Consider the following 18,695-nt stretch of genomic DNA (forward strand, 5'->3'; position numbering starts at 1 on the left):
TCCGTTCTGTAGAAAGGGGCTACTAAACATCCAGATAGGTTTCTGTGGTTGTTCTTGATGTGCAAGTTGAAGAAAGTGCTGATGATATTAATAGCATCAGGATTGATGCTGGAGGCCAAAGTAGCCCTGGGAACACAAACTTTCCAGAAATTTACACACATCTTGGGGAAGGAAGGGGTGGTTAGACTTCCACGTGTCATAGAGTTGATAAAGATTTGAATAATTTTTCATGTATTTGAGGTAGATAGATACTCAAATCCAACACCTCACTAGATTATAAACATGCTAAGGATGCCTTTGCATTCCTATATGCCTTCCTATGGTAAACTCACAGACGATAATTGTTTTCTTTTATGTAATCAGTAGTGTTAAGATGAAAAACACCTATATAACTGACTATTACTAACCTACTACTCTCATCTTACTGATTGTTCTCAGCAGCGGGAAAAAAGCCAAGTTAAAAAAAATGACAGGGCATATAATATTTAATCATCGATAAATATGGTACAGGAGATTTAATATTGTCATCTTGATATAGTAAAGATTTTTCTATCTTTCTATAGGAAAGATGTGAGGTATGAAGAAAAGTATAGACTAGAGCTCTTAAGTCTATCATTTCCCAAGCACTTAACCATTCTGAGCTACTCTTTTCTCACTTGCTCCTCAGCTATATGACTGCCAATAACAATATCTACCCTGCCTACTTTTGCCTAATTTTTGTGATAATCATCTACGTATGGTGTGTATAAGCCATTATGCCACCTGCAGTGTTTTGCACTAAGTGTGCTGTAAACAGTTCACATTCAGAGGTCAGTAATATCTAGCAATACTGTGATCCTGAGAACTGTGGACAGTGTTTTGCCAATAATAGAGAAGAGTGAACCTAGAAAAGTAAATGGTATTTATGGGATACTTTAAAACTTGCAAAGTTTGTATCTGACTCTTCTTAGGTGAATAGGATAGGCCAGGTCTGTATATTTGGTGGACAGCAGGGCCCCAAGACTTTAGTGATATGAGAAGTTGCGGGTGAGAGTAGTGCTGATAGCATAGAAATGTCAGAGACGGCAACTCCGTGGAAGCAGGGTAAGAGCAAAACTGGAGTTGGAAAGAGAGGCTAAATATCAGCAGATGGGAACAGTTGATATAATAGGGAAGGGATCTGCGTGTAAACATGGTCCCATGGAGCTCAAAATCAAGGAGGGGCCCAGAACACTTCTCAGCTTATTCTCTGAGGCCAACGTTATCTTGATACCAAAGCCAGACAAAAACCTCACAAGAAAACTACCTAGCAATATCCCTTATGACTATAGACTCAAAAGCCCTCAATAATATGCAAGAAAACTGAATCTAGCAACATATGAAAAGAATTATGTACTATGATAAGTGGGACTTAACCCAAAAATGAGGCTGCTTTGACTTACGAAAATCAGTATAATATACCACATTAATAGAATAAAAGATGAAACCACATAATTATCTCAATAGATGCAGAAAAGGCATTTAACAAAATCCAGCATCCTTTTGTGATGAAAACACTCAGCACACTAGGAATAGAAGGGAATATCCTCAACCTGACAGAGCATCTGTGAAAAGCTCACGGCTAACATACTTAATGGTAGAAGACTGAGTACTGAGCCCTAAGATTAGGAACAAGACAAGGATGTTCACATTCGCCACTTTCACTCAACATTCTAGCCAAGGCAACTAAGGAAAAGAAATAAAAGAAATCTGGATTGGAAAGGAAGAAGTAAAACTATAGTTGCAGTTAAGTGAAAGTCCAGGAATAAACTTTACATTTATGGTCAATTGGTTTTGAAAACAGTGTCGAGATAATTCAATGAGGAAAGAATAATCTTTTCTACAAATGGTACTGGGACAACTGGATTTCCATGCAAAAGAATAAAATTGGACTCCTTCCTTTCTTGCACCATATGCAAAATATTAACCAAAAAAGCATCATAAATATAAACATAAGAGCTAAATCTATAAAACTCTTAAAACATAGGAGTGAATCTTTGAGACTTTATGTTAATCAAAGCCATCTTAGACACAACACCAAACATATACCACTAAAGAAATAATAAATTGGACTTGATGAAAATTTAAACCTTTTGTGCTTTAAGGACATGATTAAAAAAAGTGAAAAGAAAACCCTCAGACAATATTTGCAAATTATATATCCAATAAGAGACTTGTATCCAGAATATATAAAGAAATCTTAACAGTAAAAAGACAAGAGTTTAAAATGGGCAAAGTATTTGAATAGACATTTCTCCAAAGAACATATACAAATGGCCTGTGAGCACATAAAAAGATAAAAAACATCACTAGCCATTAGGGAATTGCTAATCAAAACCACACTGAGATACCACGTCACACCCTATAGGATGGCCAAAATTAAAAAGATAGACATAATGTGTTGGTAGAGATGTGGAGAAATTGCATCTTCTCACAGTGCTAGTGAAATTATAAAATGGTACAACCACTTTAATCTGGTGAGTCCTCAAAATATTAAGCATAGAATTGCCATATGACCTAGTAATTCTACTCCTATGTGTATAACCAAGACATTTGAAAACATATGCCCAACAAAAGCTTGTACACAATGTTAACAGCAGCATTATTCATAATAGCCAAAAGATGAAATTAACCCAAATGTCCATCAACTAATAAGTGAATAAACAAAGTGTGACCTATCCATACAATGGAATATTATCTGACTGTAAAAAAGGAATGAGGTATTGATGCATGCTACAACCTGGATGAACCTTGAAAACTTTATGCTAAGTGAAAGAAGGCAGTCACAAAAGGCCATGTATTGTATGGTGTTATTTCTATTAAATGTCCAGAATAGGCAAATCCCTAGAGACAGAAAGTAGAGTAGTAGTTACCAAGGACTAGAGGGAAGGCAGAATGACTGCTAATGAGTATGGAGTTTTTTTTTTTTTCTTTTTTTTTTTTTTTGATCTGGAACAGAGCATGGGGTTTTCTTTGGGGTAATGAAAATGTTTTGGAAGTGTACAGAGATAATGATTGCACAACGGTGTGAGTGTACTGAATGCTACTGAATTGTTCACTTCACAAAGATCACTTTTATGATACATGAATTATATCTTAATAAAGTTATTAGCCAAAAAAAAAGAAGGAGCATAACATTAAGAAGTGTTAGGGATATAATGAATATTGGGTCAGCTTTACATTACTCTAAGCTAATCTTCATGAAAGCTCCATTCAGTAGTCAGTGTTAAATATCCACGTGAAACATGGGAATCTGAAAATCCAAAAGATGAAATGTCCAAAATACCATAGCTCCTAAATTATAATCTATAATTCATATCTGTATTTTCAGACTACAAGTCCTATGTTTCTTTTCTGCCATAAGAATTAGGATTCTTATTTTTTTTTCCTTAAATATAATAATATAAGCTTATTGATCACAGAACTTTAGAAGTCTGCAAATTAAAACCCAGATTCAAATTTCACAAGGTTTTCTCTATTTTAAAGAACAACGTATTTTGTTTTCTTTTTTTGTTTCTTTGTTCATCATTAATAGTTCCCCTAGTTTGGAAAGAATTTCATGATACATACGTTTTAAAAATTACTATATAAAATCAAAACCATATAGTTTTCTATTTCAAATCTTATAATTACAGTGGGAAATAAACATAACAAATCCTATGCTATTGTATCTGAGTTTCCTAGCAGCCAAAGCAAAACAGTAAATAGGATGGGGTTTGTAGTTCTAACTGTTTAATGAAAAACAAAGAATATCAGTGTTGCCAAGTAGGTTTTCCTTCATTCTAAGTAGAAATTATCATACAGCTCTTTCTATAACCTCACTGGAAAGTGGGAGAGTCTTAGCTATAGGGGTCAGAAAGCCTGGCATCTGGGTCCATCTCTGCCACTATTTAGCTGTGTAGCCTTGGAACAGTGATTAATCTCAGTTTCTTTATCTTTTAAATGTCTTCCAATTAGGAATATGGATCATATTAGTATATCTTCTTACTTTTTCAGCATTAATTTTGTAGAGTATTCAAAGATTAAGTGAAGTTTTCAGGAAGGGAAATAAAAAGCAGGTAAAATATTCTCTGCCTCAGATGGGAAGATTTTTGTTTTTCTCTAAAATTCAAATACATGGACACTTAATGGTGGGAAAAATACCTATATGTGGCACTAGACAATTGTTTGGGCTACAAATACTCAAGTGGAAAACTACCAATGAGTTCTACTTGGTCTTATTATTTGTATAATCCTATATAAGCACTAAAAATGCTTAAATAATTTATGCAAGCTTAAGTACCAGATAATTAGCTGATATAATGTCAGTGCTCTTTAATAAAACAAATCTCTAGTATAACATAGATCTGGTTAATGATCATCATAAAATAGATAGAGGCCTATTTTCATGGTCACGTCAAAAGTTTATGACTGCATTACAGTATCTCATTAGAACTGTGTATTTCGAAACATGTATGTTTGTTTCATTATGTACTGTAATGGCCTGGGTACATGCATGGGACTACCTTGTTGATGAATCTGACTTCTAAGAAGATACTTCTCAGTATGGAAAAATTAACTGCCTCCTATACAGTTCTGCTCTAGAGCATTGCTATGGTGAGGCTCCTGTGTTTGTACTTGGTAAATTCCTCATAGGATAAACTATGCCTCTCAACCCAACTTCTCCCTTGCTTTCTTTCCCTTCACCCTTTAAGCGTCTATGGATAATGTCATTTCTAGAGAGGCATGCCTAAGACTCTTCACTCTTGAGTAGCTCAAAGTTTATCTTTAGTCCAGTAAGGAGAATTTATTTTTCCAATTTAGCATGATTCTAGAGGGTCTCAAATTCAGGTGTGTTCAAGAGCCACATGGATAAGAGGGATATAAAGTGCTGCTCTTATAAGGCAATAGATGGTAGCTGGACCCATGCCAGAGTGAGGAGGGCAGGGCCTGCCTTAAAGGCATTCAGCTTAAAATAATTAATTCCATTCTGACCTAGAAAGTTGTTTTTAAGGTTCACATAAATCCACCAAGCTACAACTCATGGCATGAAACATAATTGAAACCTTAATATTTTCTGAAGAAATTCTCTAGAAAAGTTTCTCTAAATATTTAAGCAAGTTATATGTCTTCCTTTCAGTAGGTATGTCCAGTATAATTCAGAAATCCACGTCTGTCTCAGAGCCCTCCTTTCATCCTACCTTGTGAATTGATTTTTATTGGGTAAAGTCTTTGCAGTGCATAAAGTATTCCCCCCAAAGGAACTATTTTGAATAGATGCTATATATCTGAAGGAGATCTTTTCTGTTGTTAGCAATCTTCATTTAACTTGTAGTCTAATTTCATCATAAAAGTTTGGTAAAACCAATCATAGCTAACGCTGTTAATGATTCACTTTTTTCTATTTTGATTATCTTTAAACCTTTTACTTAATATAGCTTATGATCTTGTTAAAATATGACGCATCAAAAAAAAAGCGAAAGATAAGCCTATAATAGTTTTGAGTTTTTTAACAGTCTAGAAAATGATGTAGAAGAGTACTTAGTGGAAGCTGTTAAATTTAAGTAAAATCATGATATACAGTGAATCCATCCCAGGCTCACTCCCCGGCCCCACCTCCCCAAAAAGGCTCATTTGTAAACCTGTTATCTTTTTATCATCAATAGTTTAGTAGGAGATTTTGTTTATTAAAACAATAATCAGAAATACATTTGGGTCATTTTCTGTTCACATGATAAAAATGACAAACTCTAGTTGGGATATATGCTAAGATTGAGCTTTTTGACATATTTTAGCAAATGTATTGCTCTTGATTTATGCGTTTTGTGAAAACATTTTTATTGAATCCAAATTTGAACATGAAGTGGTATAGTGTCTTAGTCACAGCTTCTGGAAAGGGTGGCAACTGCTAATCTTACAGTTTCAATCTGTTCAAAAGTAGTTTTCTGTAAAAAAAAAAAAAAAAACTTTAGGCAGGAATGAAAGAGGAACTTGATGCTGGTGAATCTGGAATGTAGCCACTGGGGGTTGGGAGTGAGTGTATCTAAATATTAGTAGCACCTTTTCCCCAGTTCCCTTCTGAGAAAGACATTGACGTGGTCTGATAGGAGCTGTCTGTTGTAGTGTGGAAGAGAAATGTAGATTCCTGCTTCTGAGGCCATCTGCTGGCTAGGAGAAAACCTACAAAATATTGCAGATGTCTGGCTTATTCATAGGAAAAGAACGTCTTTTACTGAGATTAAAATCCTGGGTAACTGAATCCTGGTTAAGTCTCATCAACTCTTTTGCGGCTTATGTCCTCAATAATTCATTCCCAAAATAGTGTTTGATTTACTAACAAGGAAGATGTTCTCCTTACATGTATTCTGTGGCCAAAGCTAATTCAGAATTCTTTTAGGTGATATGTAATGTCTTATTCAAAATAATGTTAAACTTTGAAAACAGTACGAAACATACTTTTTAGAACTGAACGCTCCCACTTCCCTGTAGGTAACTCTGTTGTGCAGCCAACTCAAAACTCTTTGGGGTACAATTGTAAATAAACTGGAACGGCAGGTAAGGAACTGATTCTGTGGCATTGACAGGCAAGGAAGAGATTATTTTGTACCACTGCCAAACTCAGCCTTTCAAAAAACATTTCCCTGGAAATAAATATGTAGTTCACAATGACTCTGAGAAAATATTTTCTCAAATAGATTAATAATAAGTAAGTATACTGAGTGCCCCTCTGATGACCGTATTTATAAAACAGTTTAAAGTTCTCAAGAGAAAAGTGTGCGCCCTATTATAGCAGGCTACATTTTAGAACATTTACGTGCTGTGTTTTATATAATTGAAATGGAGTAGAATTTTAAGCGATACAGATTGTTTTGTTGCTCTTTCCTATTTTAGCATATGCTGGTTTGTAATACTTATATCTTCATCTGTGACTTGGGTCCAAATTCTGTCATAGCTGTTGACTTTGTCTTGGCTTTGGCCTTCGCCTCTCTGTGCCTCAGTTTCCTTCTCTATAAAACGGAGATTCTAATGGTATCAACCTCAGAGAGATGCTTTGAAGCTTAAAGCACTTAGGTCAGTGCCTCACACAGATAAGGATTCTGTACAGCAGCTGTTACTATCCTCAGCGCACGATTCCTGAAGTTCTGTTGAGACTGTGTGTTTGAATTTACTAAAGCTCCCACAATTCCGGTGTTTTCTTCTCTTGTTTTTAAATTTGAGGTGTATGTGTCCTCTTTTCAGCTTTGAAAGAATGCCCTGGCCTTTTTATCTTTTTAAACTCCTATAAAAACTCCAATTTCAGCAAAGGGCATCTCATCACCCTAAGGTCACGCATGACAAATGGTCTTTTATTACCTGCTGATTACACTTAACCCTAATTTCTTTCTGACAGCCACGCAGTGCCTTCCATTTAAATAGAGCTGTTCCTGGATGTGACTTTTGGAGCCTCTCTGGGTTTCATTCTAATTTAACTTGCCCTGCCAAGTGGGACTATTGTGCAACTGAAGTCATGATTCACTCATTTGCTCTCTCCAGATCTAATTATTACAACGCGATACCTGTGAGGCCCCCTCGGGCGTTCATTCACTACTGTAAACGGCCTAACCTTCTGGGGAAAGGAGTGAGCCTTTCGTTATTGTTCTTTTGAACTGTACAGATGTATTTAGTACAGAATTTGGGAACACAGTAACAGCGAGTCTACCTCAACCATTTTCATTGTACTAAGCTTATTACGAGGGTTTACTGGAAGAATACCAGCCTGGCATATGCAGTGGTTACTGACACATTTCTATTCTTTAGAACAGGGCCAGTTTTTGAAGCACGGAAGTCAGGTTTCATGCCTTTGAGGATACGTCAGGTGCCTCCTGAACAAAGGGCGTATTGCTCAGAAAGCATTAGCAAGGGCAGAGTAGAAATACCCAGAGTGTAATGACCTCTGCTCTGTTACCAAACGCTCTTTCTTATGGTCGCCCCAGAGTGAGACGGGACAGGATAACATCACCCACAGTAAGGCTTGTTCCTTTACCTTTTGTGGCTTTTCTGGATGCCTGCTGGGACCAAAGGGAAAATTCGTGTTATTTCTTTTCACCAGCAACCTGCACAGATATCAGTGGCCTCTCACTGGGAATTTCAATTGTAAGCGATGCTGTAGAATGTCCTGCTCTTGAACCTAGGGGAAAGACCTGAGGCACTTACATACATGTGTTTTTAGTGGTTACTCCGATTCCCTGATAGTCAGTAGCCATGTGGTACAGCATTATAAATATGAAACTTGGGGAAATGGGTATAGGAGTAAGGAATTGAGTGCCCTTTATCTGAAGGCTTGCAATCAAAGGATCCTAGTAAGTATTAATTAACCAATTAATTGATTGGTTATATGCAATTAAAAATTAGGACCACCTGGCTTGGTACATTCATTCATTCCGTTTAGCAAACATTTCTTAAATGCCCACAATGCCCTAGGTTCTAGAAATACAAAATTACTTGGTTCCTTGGTTCCAGTGCCTTGACTGTCACCTTTCCAGCCATGGACTTGGGTCAGTCAAACCCCCAGTCCATGATTGTCATCCGCCTACGGTACCACTGTAGAATCATGCCATGGGCCCCTGTACAACAGCAGTCCTCCTTGGACTCGGATCGTCCTCTCATCTTCCTATGTTCTTTAAGTTTTTATGTACTTCTGGTTCACTTTTTCTTCAGCACCACACTTATTTCCTGCCTTTCCACAAAGAGATCAAATAAATAGTCTGAAAAGGTACAGGTTAGCCAAGGGTTCTTTGACACCTTCTGAGGATGCCTCTGCCATTTAAAAAGGGGAACCAAAGAGAACATTTACCCTTAATGTCATTTCCAAGCCAGCTTTAGTGGCTACAGCCATTCATTGCACATGCCTTCTTTTAAAAATTATTTTTCTATTTATTATACGAATATGTGTAGGTGGTTATTCTTCATAATATTCTAAAACATTTCACTTTAGAATGAGGAAAACCAAAGTATGAGGTCTGATAGCATTAAGACCATCCACCTAACCCATCTTCATGTTGATGTAAATTCAAAACTCTCAGTGAGGCAGTTTCACGCCCTTCTGTAGCCTTTGCCTTTGTTTCTATGTCCACCATATATTTAAGTCATGGATGGGCTGTGTTGCAGCATTACTCCATTATGGACTGTTTATAGTTACTTGGTTTTGATTTCAGATTTATTTTTTACTTTTCTCAGTATACACAACTAGCAAGATAAATATTAATAACTAAAATCAGGAGAAAACTGTATGTGTGTGTCTATGCATAGTTACATTTAGACTTCTACATATTAGTGTGTAGAAAGGATTATATAGAACAAAGTGTTCTTATTATAGACTTTAAGTTCTAATTTGAAGGAAATATATCATTTTCTCAATTTTAAAAGATGTCAAACATTGGGCCAGGCGCAGTGGCTGACATCTGTAATCCTAACACTCTGGGAGGCTGAGGTGGGAGGATTGCTTGAGCTCAGGAGTTCAAGACCAACCTAAGCAAGAGGGGAGACCCTGTCTCTATTGAAAATAGAAAAATTAGCTGGGTGTCATGGCATGCCTGTAGTCCCAGCTTCAGACTAAGGCAGGAAGATCACTTGAGTCCAGGAGTTTGAGGTTGCAGTGAGCTATAATGACGCCACTGTACTCTAGCCGGGGCAACACAACAAGACTCTATCTCAAAAAAAAAAAAAAGATGTCAAACATTGTACAACACAATGAATGACTTCCTTTTTTGAAGTCCCCAATGCCAAGATCCATATTTATTTTCATGACTACATATTCAAGAAATGAATTACTGTTGCCCTGTAATAGCACACACGGTCTTATTTGTTCATGGGAATTACACCCAGTGACAAAAACATAGCTTGTCAGGAGTGACTAAAGCTGTTCTTACATGGGGCAGGCCAGTCACACTATTTTGACTCTTTCACAATAGGCTCCAATCCCTGCAACTGAGTCAATTATGTGGAAAACCACAAATCCACATTGATTGATAAGAGAGCTGAACAAATGTCTTAGCCATTCCTAGCATATGTTCTTTCGTTCTACTAATATAGATCTTTCATAAAAACTGTTTAAGATGCAGGTAGATGAACATCCCATTTATATTTACTCTTACCTAGTCTAAAGCTTTGGCTGCCTATATATTTGTAAAAAGGAAAAGATACATTGAAAACTTAAGAGACGTATATGCAGGAGACATTCAAAAAAAAAGTTCACTAAACAATGTAAAAGTGTAATATTAGTAGTAGTCTATGTATGTGTAACCACTTATGAAATAGATTTTTAAAACTCTGGGATTAATATTTATTGGACTCCTACCATATTTCATATAACTCAAGTCAGCAAACTACAACCCATGGACCAAATATAGCCCACTATTTTTTTAAGTAAAGTTTTATTGGAATATAAACATGTTCATTTGTTTGTATGTTACCTATAGATGCTTTCACTATATATTGCATAGTTGATTATTACAACATAAAACTAGATGGCCCTCAAAAGTTGAAATAAAATATTTGCTATCTACCCCTTTACAGAAAAAGTTCACTAACCCCGATCTAAGATGAAATGTCATCTATTCCTAAAATGCACTATTCTTTTATGTACCAGTAATAAAAAAAATAATGTCAGTTAAACTATGGCAAGCCATCAATTGTAAGAAGCATTCTGATTTTAGAGATGTTAAAATATGGAAAAAAATAGATCTTAGAATTAATAAGTTGAAGTATATAGCACTTCAGATAAATGAATTACAGTGTTTGTATCAACATGGATAAATCTCAGATGTTTAATGTTGAGTGAAAAAAAGGCAGGATGGAACAACTTACAGAATGATGTGAATAGCATAATATTTATAGGGCTCTTAAAAAACAAAACTGTGAATTTCTATTAATGCAGTTATATGTAGGTAAATGTAGTTAAAGAGAATTAGAAGGCTCTAAAGAAAACTGATGATAGAGGCTTTTCCTGGAAGGAGAAGAAAGGACCAGGATGATGGTGGAAAACAAGGGGGGAATTTATCTTTATCTGTAATGTTCAATTTTTTAAAGAGGTGATTTATTAATAATTTTTAAAAACATCAAGACCTGGAAAAGCTGGAAGAAAATATGTCAAAACATTAACAGTGGTAAGTTTTTTGTAGTAGAAATATGGATGATTACTTTTTTATCATATTTTCACTGTAATTTTAAAGAACATCATGGATCACTAAAAAGAAAATGAATCATATTCTTTATTTCTGTCTCAATCAAAAAAGATTAAGGTTTGAAAAAGTTCTTGTTAATGAATTACCTGACATTACAAACTAATCCTGTTTGTCTACTGGGGCATTAAAATTAAACATGCAAGTCAGGGCCAAATTTCATAGTTAAAACTTTTTTTGCATCATGGTGATACAGCTAATCTTTAAATACAATGCACGTTATTCCTCACCACAACAAAACACCAACTAGAAAAGTTAAATGTCAGGTACATTTCACCAAGCAGAAATAACTTGTCGTGAGTCATGTTATTGATGAACTGATATCATTTTTTCAGCCTGACCTCACTTGTTTTGAAATGTACCTTGTGATTTTACCCAAGTTTGTATGTTGTCGTATACAACTCAGATCCCCCTGTTACTTATTAAATCCGTTCATTTTGTCACTTGTCTGTAGTAGAGCTTAAAATATTCTCCATAAGGATATTCAGAAGTTCAAAACTGAGTTCTTAATTTACCTCCACCAGATTATTTCTTCTGATAGTGGGGATTTACTCAGCTACCACTGCTTTCATTTAGTCTTAGTGGTTTTTTTGTTTAGTGTTGTTGTTTTAACCATGTCTTTCTCTCCCGGGGAGTAATTTCACCAGAAATAAGTCATGCTGCCTGCCCACCTTTCGGGGTTAAGAAATGAGATGTGTCCAAGTAAGTGGTAGCAGGAAATGTGGCCATAGTGGCCTTGAGTCCATGAAGCTGTAGAGTCTGTGACTATGTTCCAGTGCCGCTGGAACCAAAATGGAGTGCTGTGCCTCTCACCACATAACTCTGCTTTTTCTTTTTCCAGTTCTATTTCACCATTTAGTATTGAGAGCACAAGACGCCAGAGACGGTCTGAATCCCCAGACTCCAGGAAACGGCGTATCCACAGATGTGATTTTGAGGGATGCAACAAAGTATACACAAAAAGTTCTCACCTGAAGGCTCATCGGAGGACACACACAGGTACAGCCCAGCAGGGCTTTCCATCAGAAAGCCAGAGGGAGTCCAGGAAGCACCAGCCTTTAGCGTGCTACAGTGGCTACTCACCCATTGTACAGACACGTTGAGTTTAGTTCCTTCCTTCTAGGCAGAATGTATTCTCTCTCTCATGTGAAAAAGGCTTAAGTCTTAGTGAACTTTAGAAACCAATGAAATGTTTCTTAAGGGCCTTTAAAATGGTGGGAACACAGTGATCTAGTAGTCTTTTTCATAATCAGTGTCACCACTTAATCATTATGTAGTTTATCTGGTTTAAAATGTCCACATGGCACATCAAACAAGAAGCCAAACAAAAGTATTCTTTGGGGAAGAGGGTCTCACACTTACACTACCTCTTCTAGGAAAAGTGACTAGGCTGTGTGAAGCTCAAAGCAGCAGCTAGAACAGGGGAACTCATTCACACGCATTCCTGGTAAAACTTGCCACAGAGCAGGCAAGCCCCGAGTCTGTCCTGGACAGTCTGCCTCTAGCTGGAAAGCTTAAGGGCACCGGATTCCCAGCTCAAACATGCAAATAACCACACTGTGGAAACTGCTTCCCAGCTTAGGGAGCAAAATTATTGAAATTGGCATTCTTTGCCATTTATTTAGCTCATATTATTATATTAGGAGAATGTGTTGCCTTCCACAGAAAACAAGTCACAGACTATTTCCAAAGCTGCTTTTCAGAGTCATGACTCTAAATTTTGAAGCTGGGCATTTTTTTTTTTTTTTTTTGGTTATGAAATTATGGTATAGGAGGCTTGCCTAAGTCAGAAAAGCATTAGAGAATCTGGGGTTTACTTTTGCTCATTTAACATGTTATAATTTTAATATTTCTAGGATGGTTAAGTCAACACATTTTTCAGATTGCCTCTTCTGTGTTTCTTCTCTGCTCCCAACCCGTTTCCCTTTTCTACTCAATTCCCAGATCCTTCCGTCTTCGAGGATTCTGAGCTTGCCCATGAGAAGTTTGAATCTGTTTCTTAGGCAGTATTTTAGAATGAATTTCTTTATTTTTAAGGCAAAGAATGAGTGTAAAGGCATGGAAGTTGAATAAGCATATTCTGTGCTATCGAGAGATAGCACAAATCATAGCAGGAAGTGTGATTAGGCCATATTACTGACTTTTTATGGGAGCATTTCTGTTAAAAATAAATGACCTTTCTGCAGTGAATCATCACATATTTTTGAGTTACTCCTATTCTCCTTGAGCTTTCTGGAATACATATTAGCCTCATTTCCACACAGACACCTCTATCCCTTTCATCCAAGTGATGAACAGTGAAAGAGAGGAAAACTTTTAATCAGGTTCTATTAAAGGGTTTAACTCCATGGCTTCATAAGATTGCATCTTAAGGTTTTAACATACACTGTGAAAGTAGAGGAGACATAGACATCATGGATGCATTACAATTCAAAACAATATAAACCTTGATGCCGAAGCAGAATTAATTAGCTTGGCTTATGAATAAGATGAAATCATAGGCTCCAAGGTTCAGAATAGACTTTATACGTCAGAGCCTAGTATGTTTTCTGATGAGGGGACCCTCTGCGTGTCATCTCTCATTCTTGCAGTGAGTCACTATTATGCAGTTTTCTGTACACTTACATGTATTTTTTTTATTTGATCCTCACAACAACCTGGTGGTTGTAACTGTTACTGTCTTTTTTGCACAAGAGTGACTTCTGGCTGAGTATTGTTTTCATAGCAGCAGTTTTCTTACCTCTTCTTAAATACTTTGAGTGACATCTTACTCTTCTGCAAGACAAGTTGGGTGAAATTTGAGGGTAGCATCCTTACCTCCTGCAGTGTTGAATGGTCTCTTATGGCACTGTTTGGGTATTGGAGCATTTTAGTTTCATGGGATGGCTCTGTTGATCACACTGTACTTTTTTTTCACAACTGGCTCTCATATTCCTCTCAACACTGTCATGGACCAACTAGCATCTTCATTTCCCCAAATCAGACACCTCCGGTTCTCTCAGCCATGTCTTTCTAGATACACTCCAACTAATCACTGTGTCTTTTAAAGTTTTCAAACCACAAGTTGAGGGAAGAGATCCTGTGAATGGACTTCTCTTAATACACAAGTGCCTGGAATTACAGGTTCAATTCCAGACTGCCCCAATAAAGTGAATTATCACAGCAAAGCAAGTCATGAATTTTTTATTTTCCTAATGCACATAAAATTTATGTTAACATAAATTTTATATAGGTACAGTCTATTTAGTGTGCAATAGCATTACATCTAAAAAAAACAATGTATATACCTTAATTTAGAAAGTACTTAATTACTGATAAAGGCTAACTGTCATCTAAGCTTTCAGCGAATCATCATCTTCTTGCTGGTGGAGGGTTTTGCCTCAGTGTTGACGGCTGCTGGCTGATCAGGGTGGTGGTTCCTGAAGGTTGGGGTGACTGTGACAATTTCTTAAAATAAGACAACAATGAAGTTTCACACATCAATGGACTCTTTCTTTCACAAAAGATTTCTCTGTTGCATGAAATGATGTTTGATACCATTTTACCCTCAGTAGACTTCCTTCAAACTTGGAGTCAGTCCTCTCAAACCCCGGTGTTGCTTTATCAACTAAGATTATATATGAATAATATTCTAAACGCTTTGTTGTCATTTCAACAATGTTTACAGCATCTTCACCAAGAGTAAATTCTGTCTCAAGAAACCACTTTTTTTGCTCATCCATAAGAAGCAACTCCTTCTCTGTTCAGGTTTTTAAATTGTAACAATTCAGCCCCATCTTCAGCCTCCACTTCTAATTCTAGTTCTCTCGCTGCTTCCACCACATCTGCAGTTCCAACCCTGATGACTGGCACCCCTCCAAGTCATCCACAAGGGGTAAAGAACCTTCTTCCCTCCTGATAATATGATATTTTGACCTTTTCCCACAAATCATGAATGTTCTTAATGGCATCTAGAATGGTGAGTCCTTTCCAGAATGTTTTTAATTTACTTTTCCCAGGTCCTTCGGGGAATCACTATCTATGGCAGCTATAGGCTTACAAAATGTATTTCTTCAATAATAAGACTTAAAGGTAGAAATGACTCCTTGATTCATGGGCTACAGATTGGATGTTGTGTTAGCAGGCATGAAAACAATATTAATCTTTTTGTATAACTCCATCAGAGCTCTTGGGTGACCAGGTACATTGTCAATGAGTTGTAATATTTTGTAAGGAATCTTTTTTTCTGAACAGTGAGTCTCAAAAGTAGGCTTAAGATACTCAGTAAACCATTCTGTAAACAAATGTGCTGTCATGCAGGCCTTGTTTTACCATTTGTAGAGTATAGGCAGAGTATATTTAGCATAATTCTTAGAGGATCTAGGATTTTCAGAGTGGTCAATGAACATTGTCTTCAACTTCTAGTCACCAGCTACATTATTCCCTAACAAAGAGTCAGCCTGTCCTTTGAAGCTTCTCCTAGCTATGAAAATCCTAGATGGCATCTTCTTCCAATAGGAGGTTGTTTCGTCTACATTGAAAATCTGTTCAGCTTAGTCACATTCATCAGTGATCTTAGCTAGACCTTCTGGATAACTTGCTGCAACTTCTACATCAGCACTTGCTGCTTCACCTTGCACTTTTATGTTATGGAGATGGCTTCTTTCCTTAAACCTCATGAACCAGCCTCTTCTAGCTTCAAACTTTTCGTCTGCAGCTTCCTCATCTCTCTCAGGCTTCATAGAATTGAAGAGAGTTAGAGCCTTGTTCTGGATTAGACTTTGGCTTAAGGGAATATTGTGGCTGGTTTGATCTATCCAGACAACTAAAACTTTCTACCTATCATCAATTAGGCTGTTTCACTTTCTTATCATTCATGTATTTATAGGAGTAACACTTTTAGTTTCCTTCAGGAACTTTTCCTTTACATTTGCAACATGGCTAACTGTTTGGCACAAGAAGCCTAGCTTTCAGCCTATCTCAGCTTTCGATGTGCCTTTCTCACTTAGTTTAATTATTTCTAGTTTTTGATGTGAAGGGAGAGATGTACAACACTCTTCCTTTCACTTGAACATTTGGTGGCCATTGTAGGGTTATTAATTGGCCTAATTTCAATACTGTTGTGTCTCAGGGAGTAGGGAGGCTCAAGGAGAAGGGAGAGAGGGCAACGGCTGGTCAGTGGAGCAGTCAGCCCACAGCATTTAGCAATTAAGCCTGTCTTATATGGGTGCAGTTCGTGGAACCCCAGAGCAATTACAGTAGTAACATCAAAGGTCACTGATTATGTATCACCGTAAAAGAATAATAATAATGATAAAAATTGAAATATTGCAAGAATAACCAAAATGTGATACCCAGATATGACGTGAGCACATGGTGTTGCAAAAATGGTGCCAATAGACTTGCTTAAGTCAAGATTACCACAAACCTTCAATTTGTAAAAGTGAGATATCTGTGAAGGGCAATAAAGTGCAGCACAGTAAAATGAGATATGCCTGTATATGCAAATATGTTAAGTCATTTAGCAGTTGACTCTCTGTTACATCATCTAAATCAAGAACTGCTGACAGCTAGATCTTGTCTATCCCCTGTACCTGTAACTGATTTCTTTTAAACCTAAGCAAGCAAAGTTATATATATAGTTGGAGCTGTCCCTTAAATGATGGCTTCCTTTGGATGTAGCATGTTCTCTGTTACTGAAAGTGTTTAGGCACAGGCTGGAAAGACAGAACAGAATCATTTTTCCAAGGGTTGCATGTACTTTTTCAAATTTGGAAAATAATTATTCTATATCCATTTTATCAATTTGGGTCCATTATTCTAATAAATTGCAATGATTTGAAACTCCTTCCCACCCACCTTGTTTTTAGTATTTTCACTCTCTCCTTTAGGGTTTCCATCTCTGCCAAATAATTGATGCAGGTATTAAATAGGACAGATTCCAGGAAAAAGCCCTGAGACATGATCCTAGAGACCTCCATTCAGCCAGGAATCCACCAAAGTGTCCTATTCTCAGCCCACATTTCTCTGTCTCACGGTTCCATCAAAATGTCCTTTGAAATTACTGTCCAAAACCAACATATGTCAAATCATTCACTCACCTAGCAGAAAGATTGTTACTATGTGCAGGTTTAGTCTCCTGAGCTATCAGTCAAATAACATTATTTTTAAAAAGAAAGAATGAATGTGGTTTGGTTGATTTGCTGTAACTGGTTCAAAGTGAGCCCATGCTGGCTTCTGCTTTTTAATTATATACAAGATTTCATAGCTTAGTGTTGAAAATGAAATGAACACTAGTTCTATAGGATTGCAGGTTGGATTGGGTGCTTTTAATAGATATCTTCTTAGCCTTACTTTTGCTTCAGGCATATTGAGTAAGTTACTTGTGTGTGACCAGTAATAATTAATGTGGAGTTGGGATTATAACAGATGACTTATAAGAGCCACGCACGCTATGGGAAGGGAGCAAGTAGCAGCGAAAAACTCTTTGAGAAAGTCACGTTAATTTTGCCTTTAACGCTTGATCTTTTTGTGCTTTATCAGTACCTGATCAGTCATCTGTTTATTTACTACTTAGGTAGTATTTCATACATAGTTTTAGGAATGTAAAAGAAACATTTTCTAGATATTAGCAAGGAAAGAAATGCTGAGAAGTGCCTTTTTAAATTCAAAAGTAATTATGTATATTTTCTTGAATGTACAGTTTAGATAATAATATGAAGATGTGACCAAGTATTTTTAAATGCCTTTACTAACACCTGCTTGTGCTACATCGTTTAAGGCTGCGGTCCCCAACGCCCGATACTGGTCCATGTGTGGCTTGATAGGCACCCAGTGGTGTGTCACCGCCTGAGCTCTGCCCCTCCATCCATGTAAACATTGTCTTGCATGTAATTTAGGGACTGGGCCACAGAGCAGGAGGTGAGCGGCAGGCAACCAAAGCTTCATCTGTATTTACAGCTGCTGCAGGCACTCCCCATAGCTCACATCACCGCCTGAGCTCCGCTTCCCCACCCCCCCACCCACCTGGAAAAATTGTGTTCCACCAAACCAGTCCCTGGTGCCAAAAAGGTTAGGGACCGCTGGTTTAAGACATATCAAAAAGGAGGAAAAAACATATCTCAACAATCACGTACGCGTTATTGTTATCAGGTTCATTGTTGTATTCACAGTCTAAATTGTGGGTCTTCTATACATGAAGCAGTGTATAGTATAATATTATTTAAGTGAATATGCAGTATATTAAAATTAAGGTAATCATTTAAATCTGTGCTGTACATAACAAATATGTACTATGGATTCCTTCATTTTAAGAATTATATTGCTTACTAAATTATTCAAATTTGAGTTTTAGAAAAAAATAATTTTATGAATTTGATATTGCTGTTTAGAATTCTGTTTTCTAAAAATTAAATGCTCTAGTAATTTCTAAAATGCGGTGCAACAGTCAGGTTATCAGTGATTCCTACGGCCACTAGATGGTGCACTAGAACCAGATGT

General features: G+C 36.8%; 1 protein-coding gene across 1 annotated transcript in view; it reads left to right on the top strand.

Annotated features, from left to right (window-relative positions):
- The window catches only part of KLF12 (KLF transcription factor 12), a 409,446-nt gene that overhangs the window by 378,154 nt on the left and 12,597 nt on the right, over window positions 1-18,695 (top strand). Inside the window, exon 7 of the mRNA XM_069467152.1 lies at window positions 12,058-12,215. Within this exon, the coding sequence (XP_069323253.1) occupies window positions 12,058-12,215 (158 nt within the window). The remainder of the gene's footprint in view (window positions 1-12,057; window positions 12,216-18,695) is intronic.

Source organism: Eulemur rufifrons, chromosome 4 (genome assembly GCF_041146395.1).
Source record: "Eulemur rufifrons isolate Redbay chromosome 4, OSU_ERuf_1, whole genome shotgun sequence".
NCBI lineage: Eukaryota > Metazoa > Chordata > Mammalia > Primates > Lemuridae > Eulemur > Eulemur rufifrons.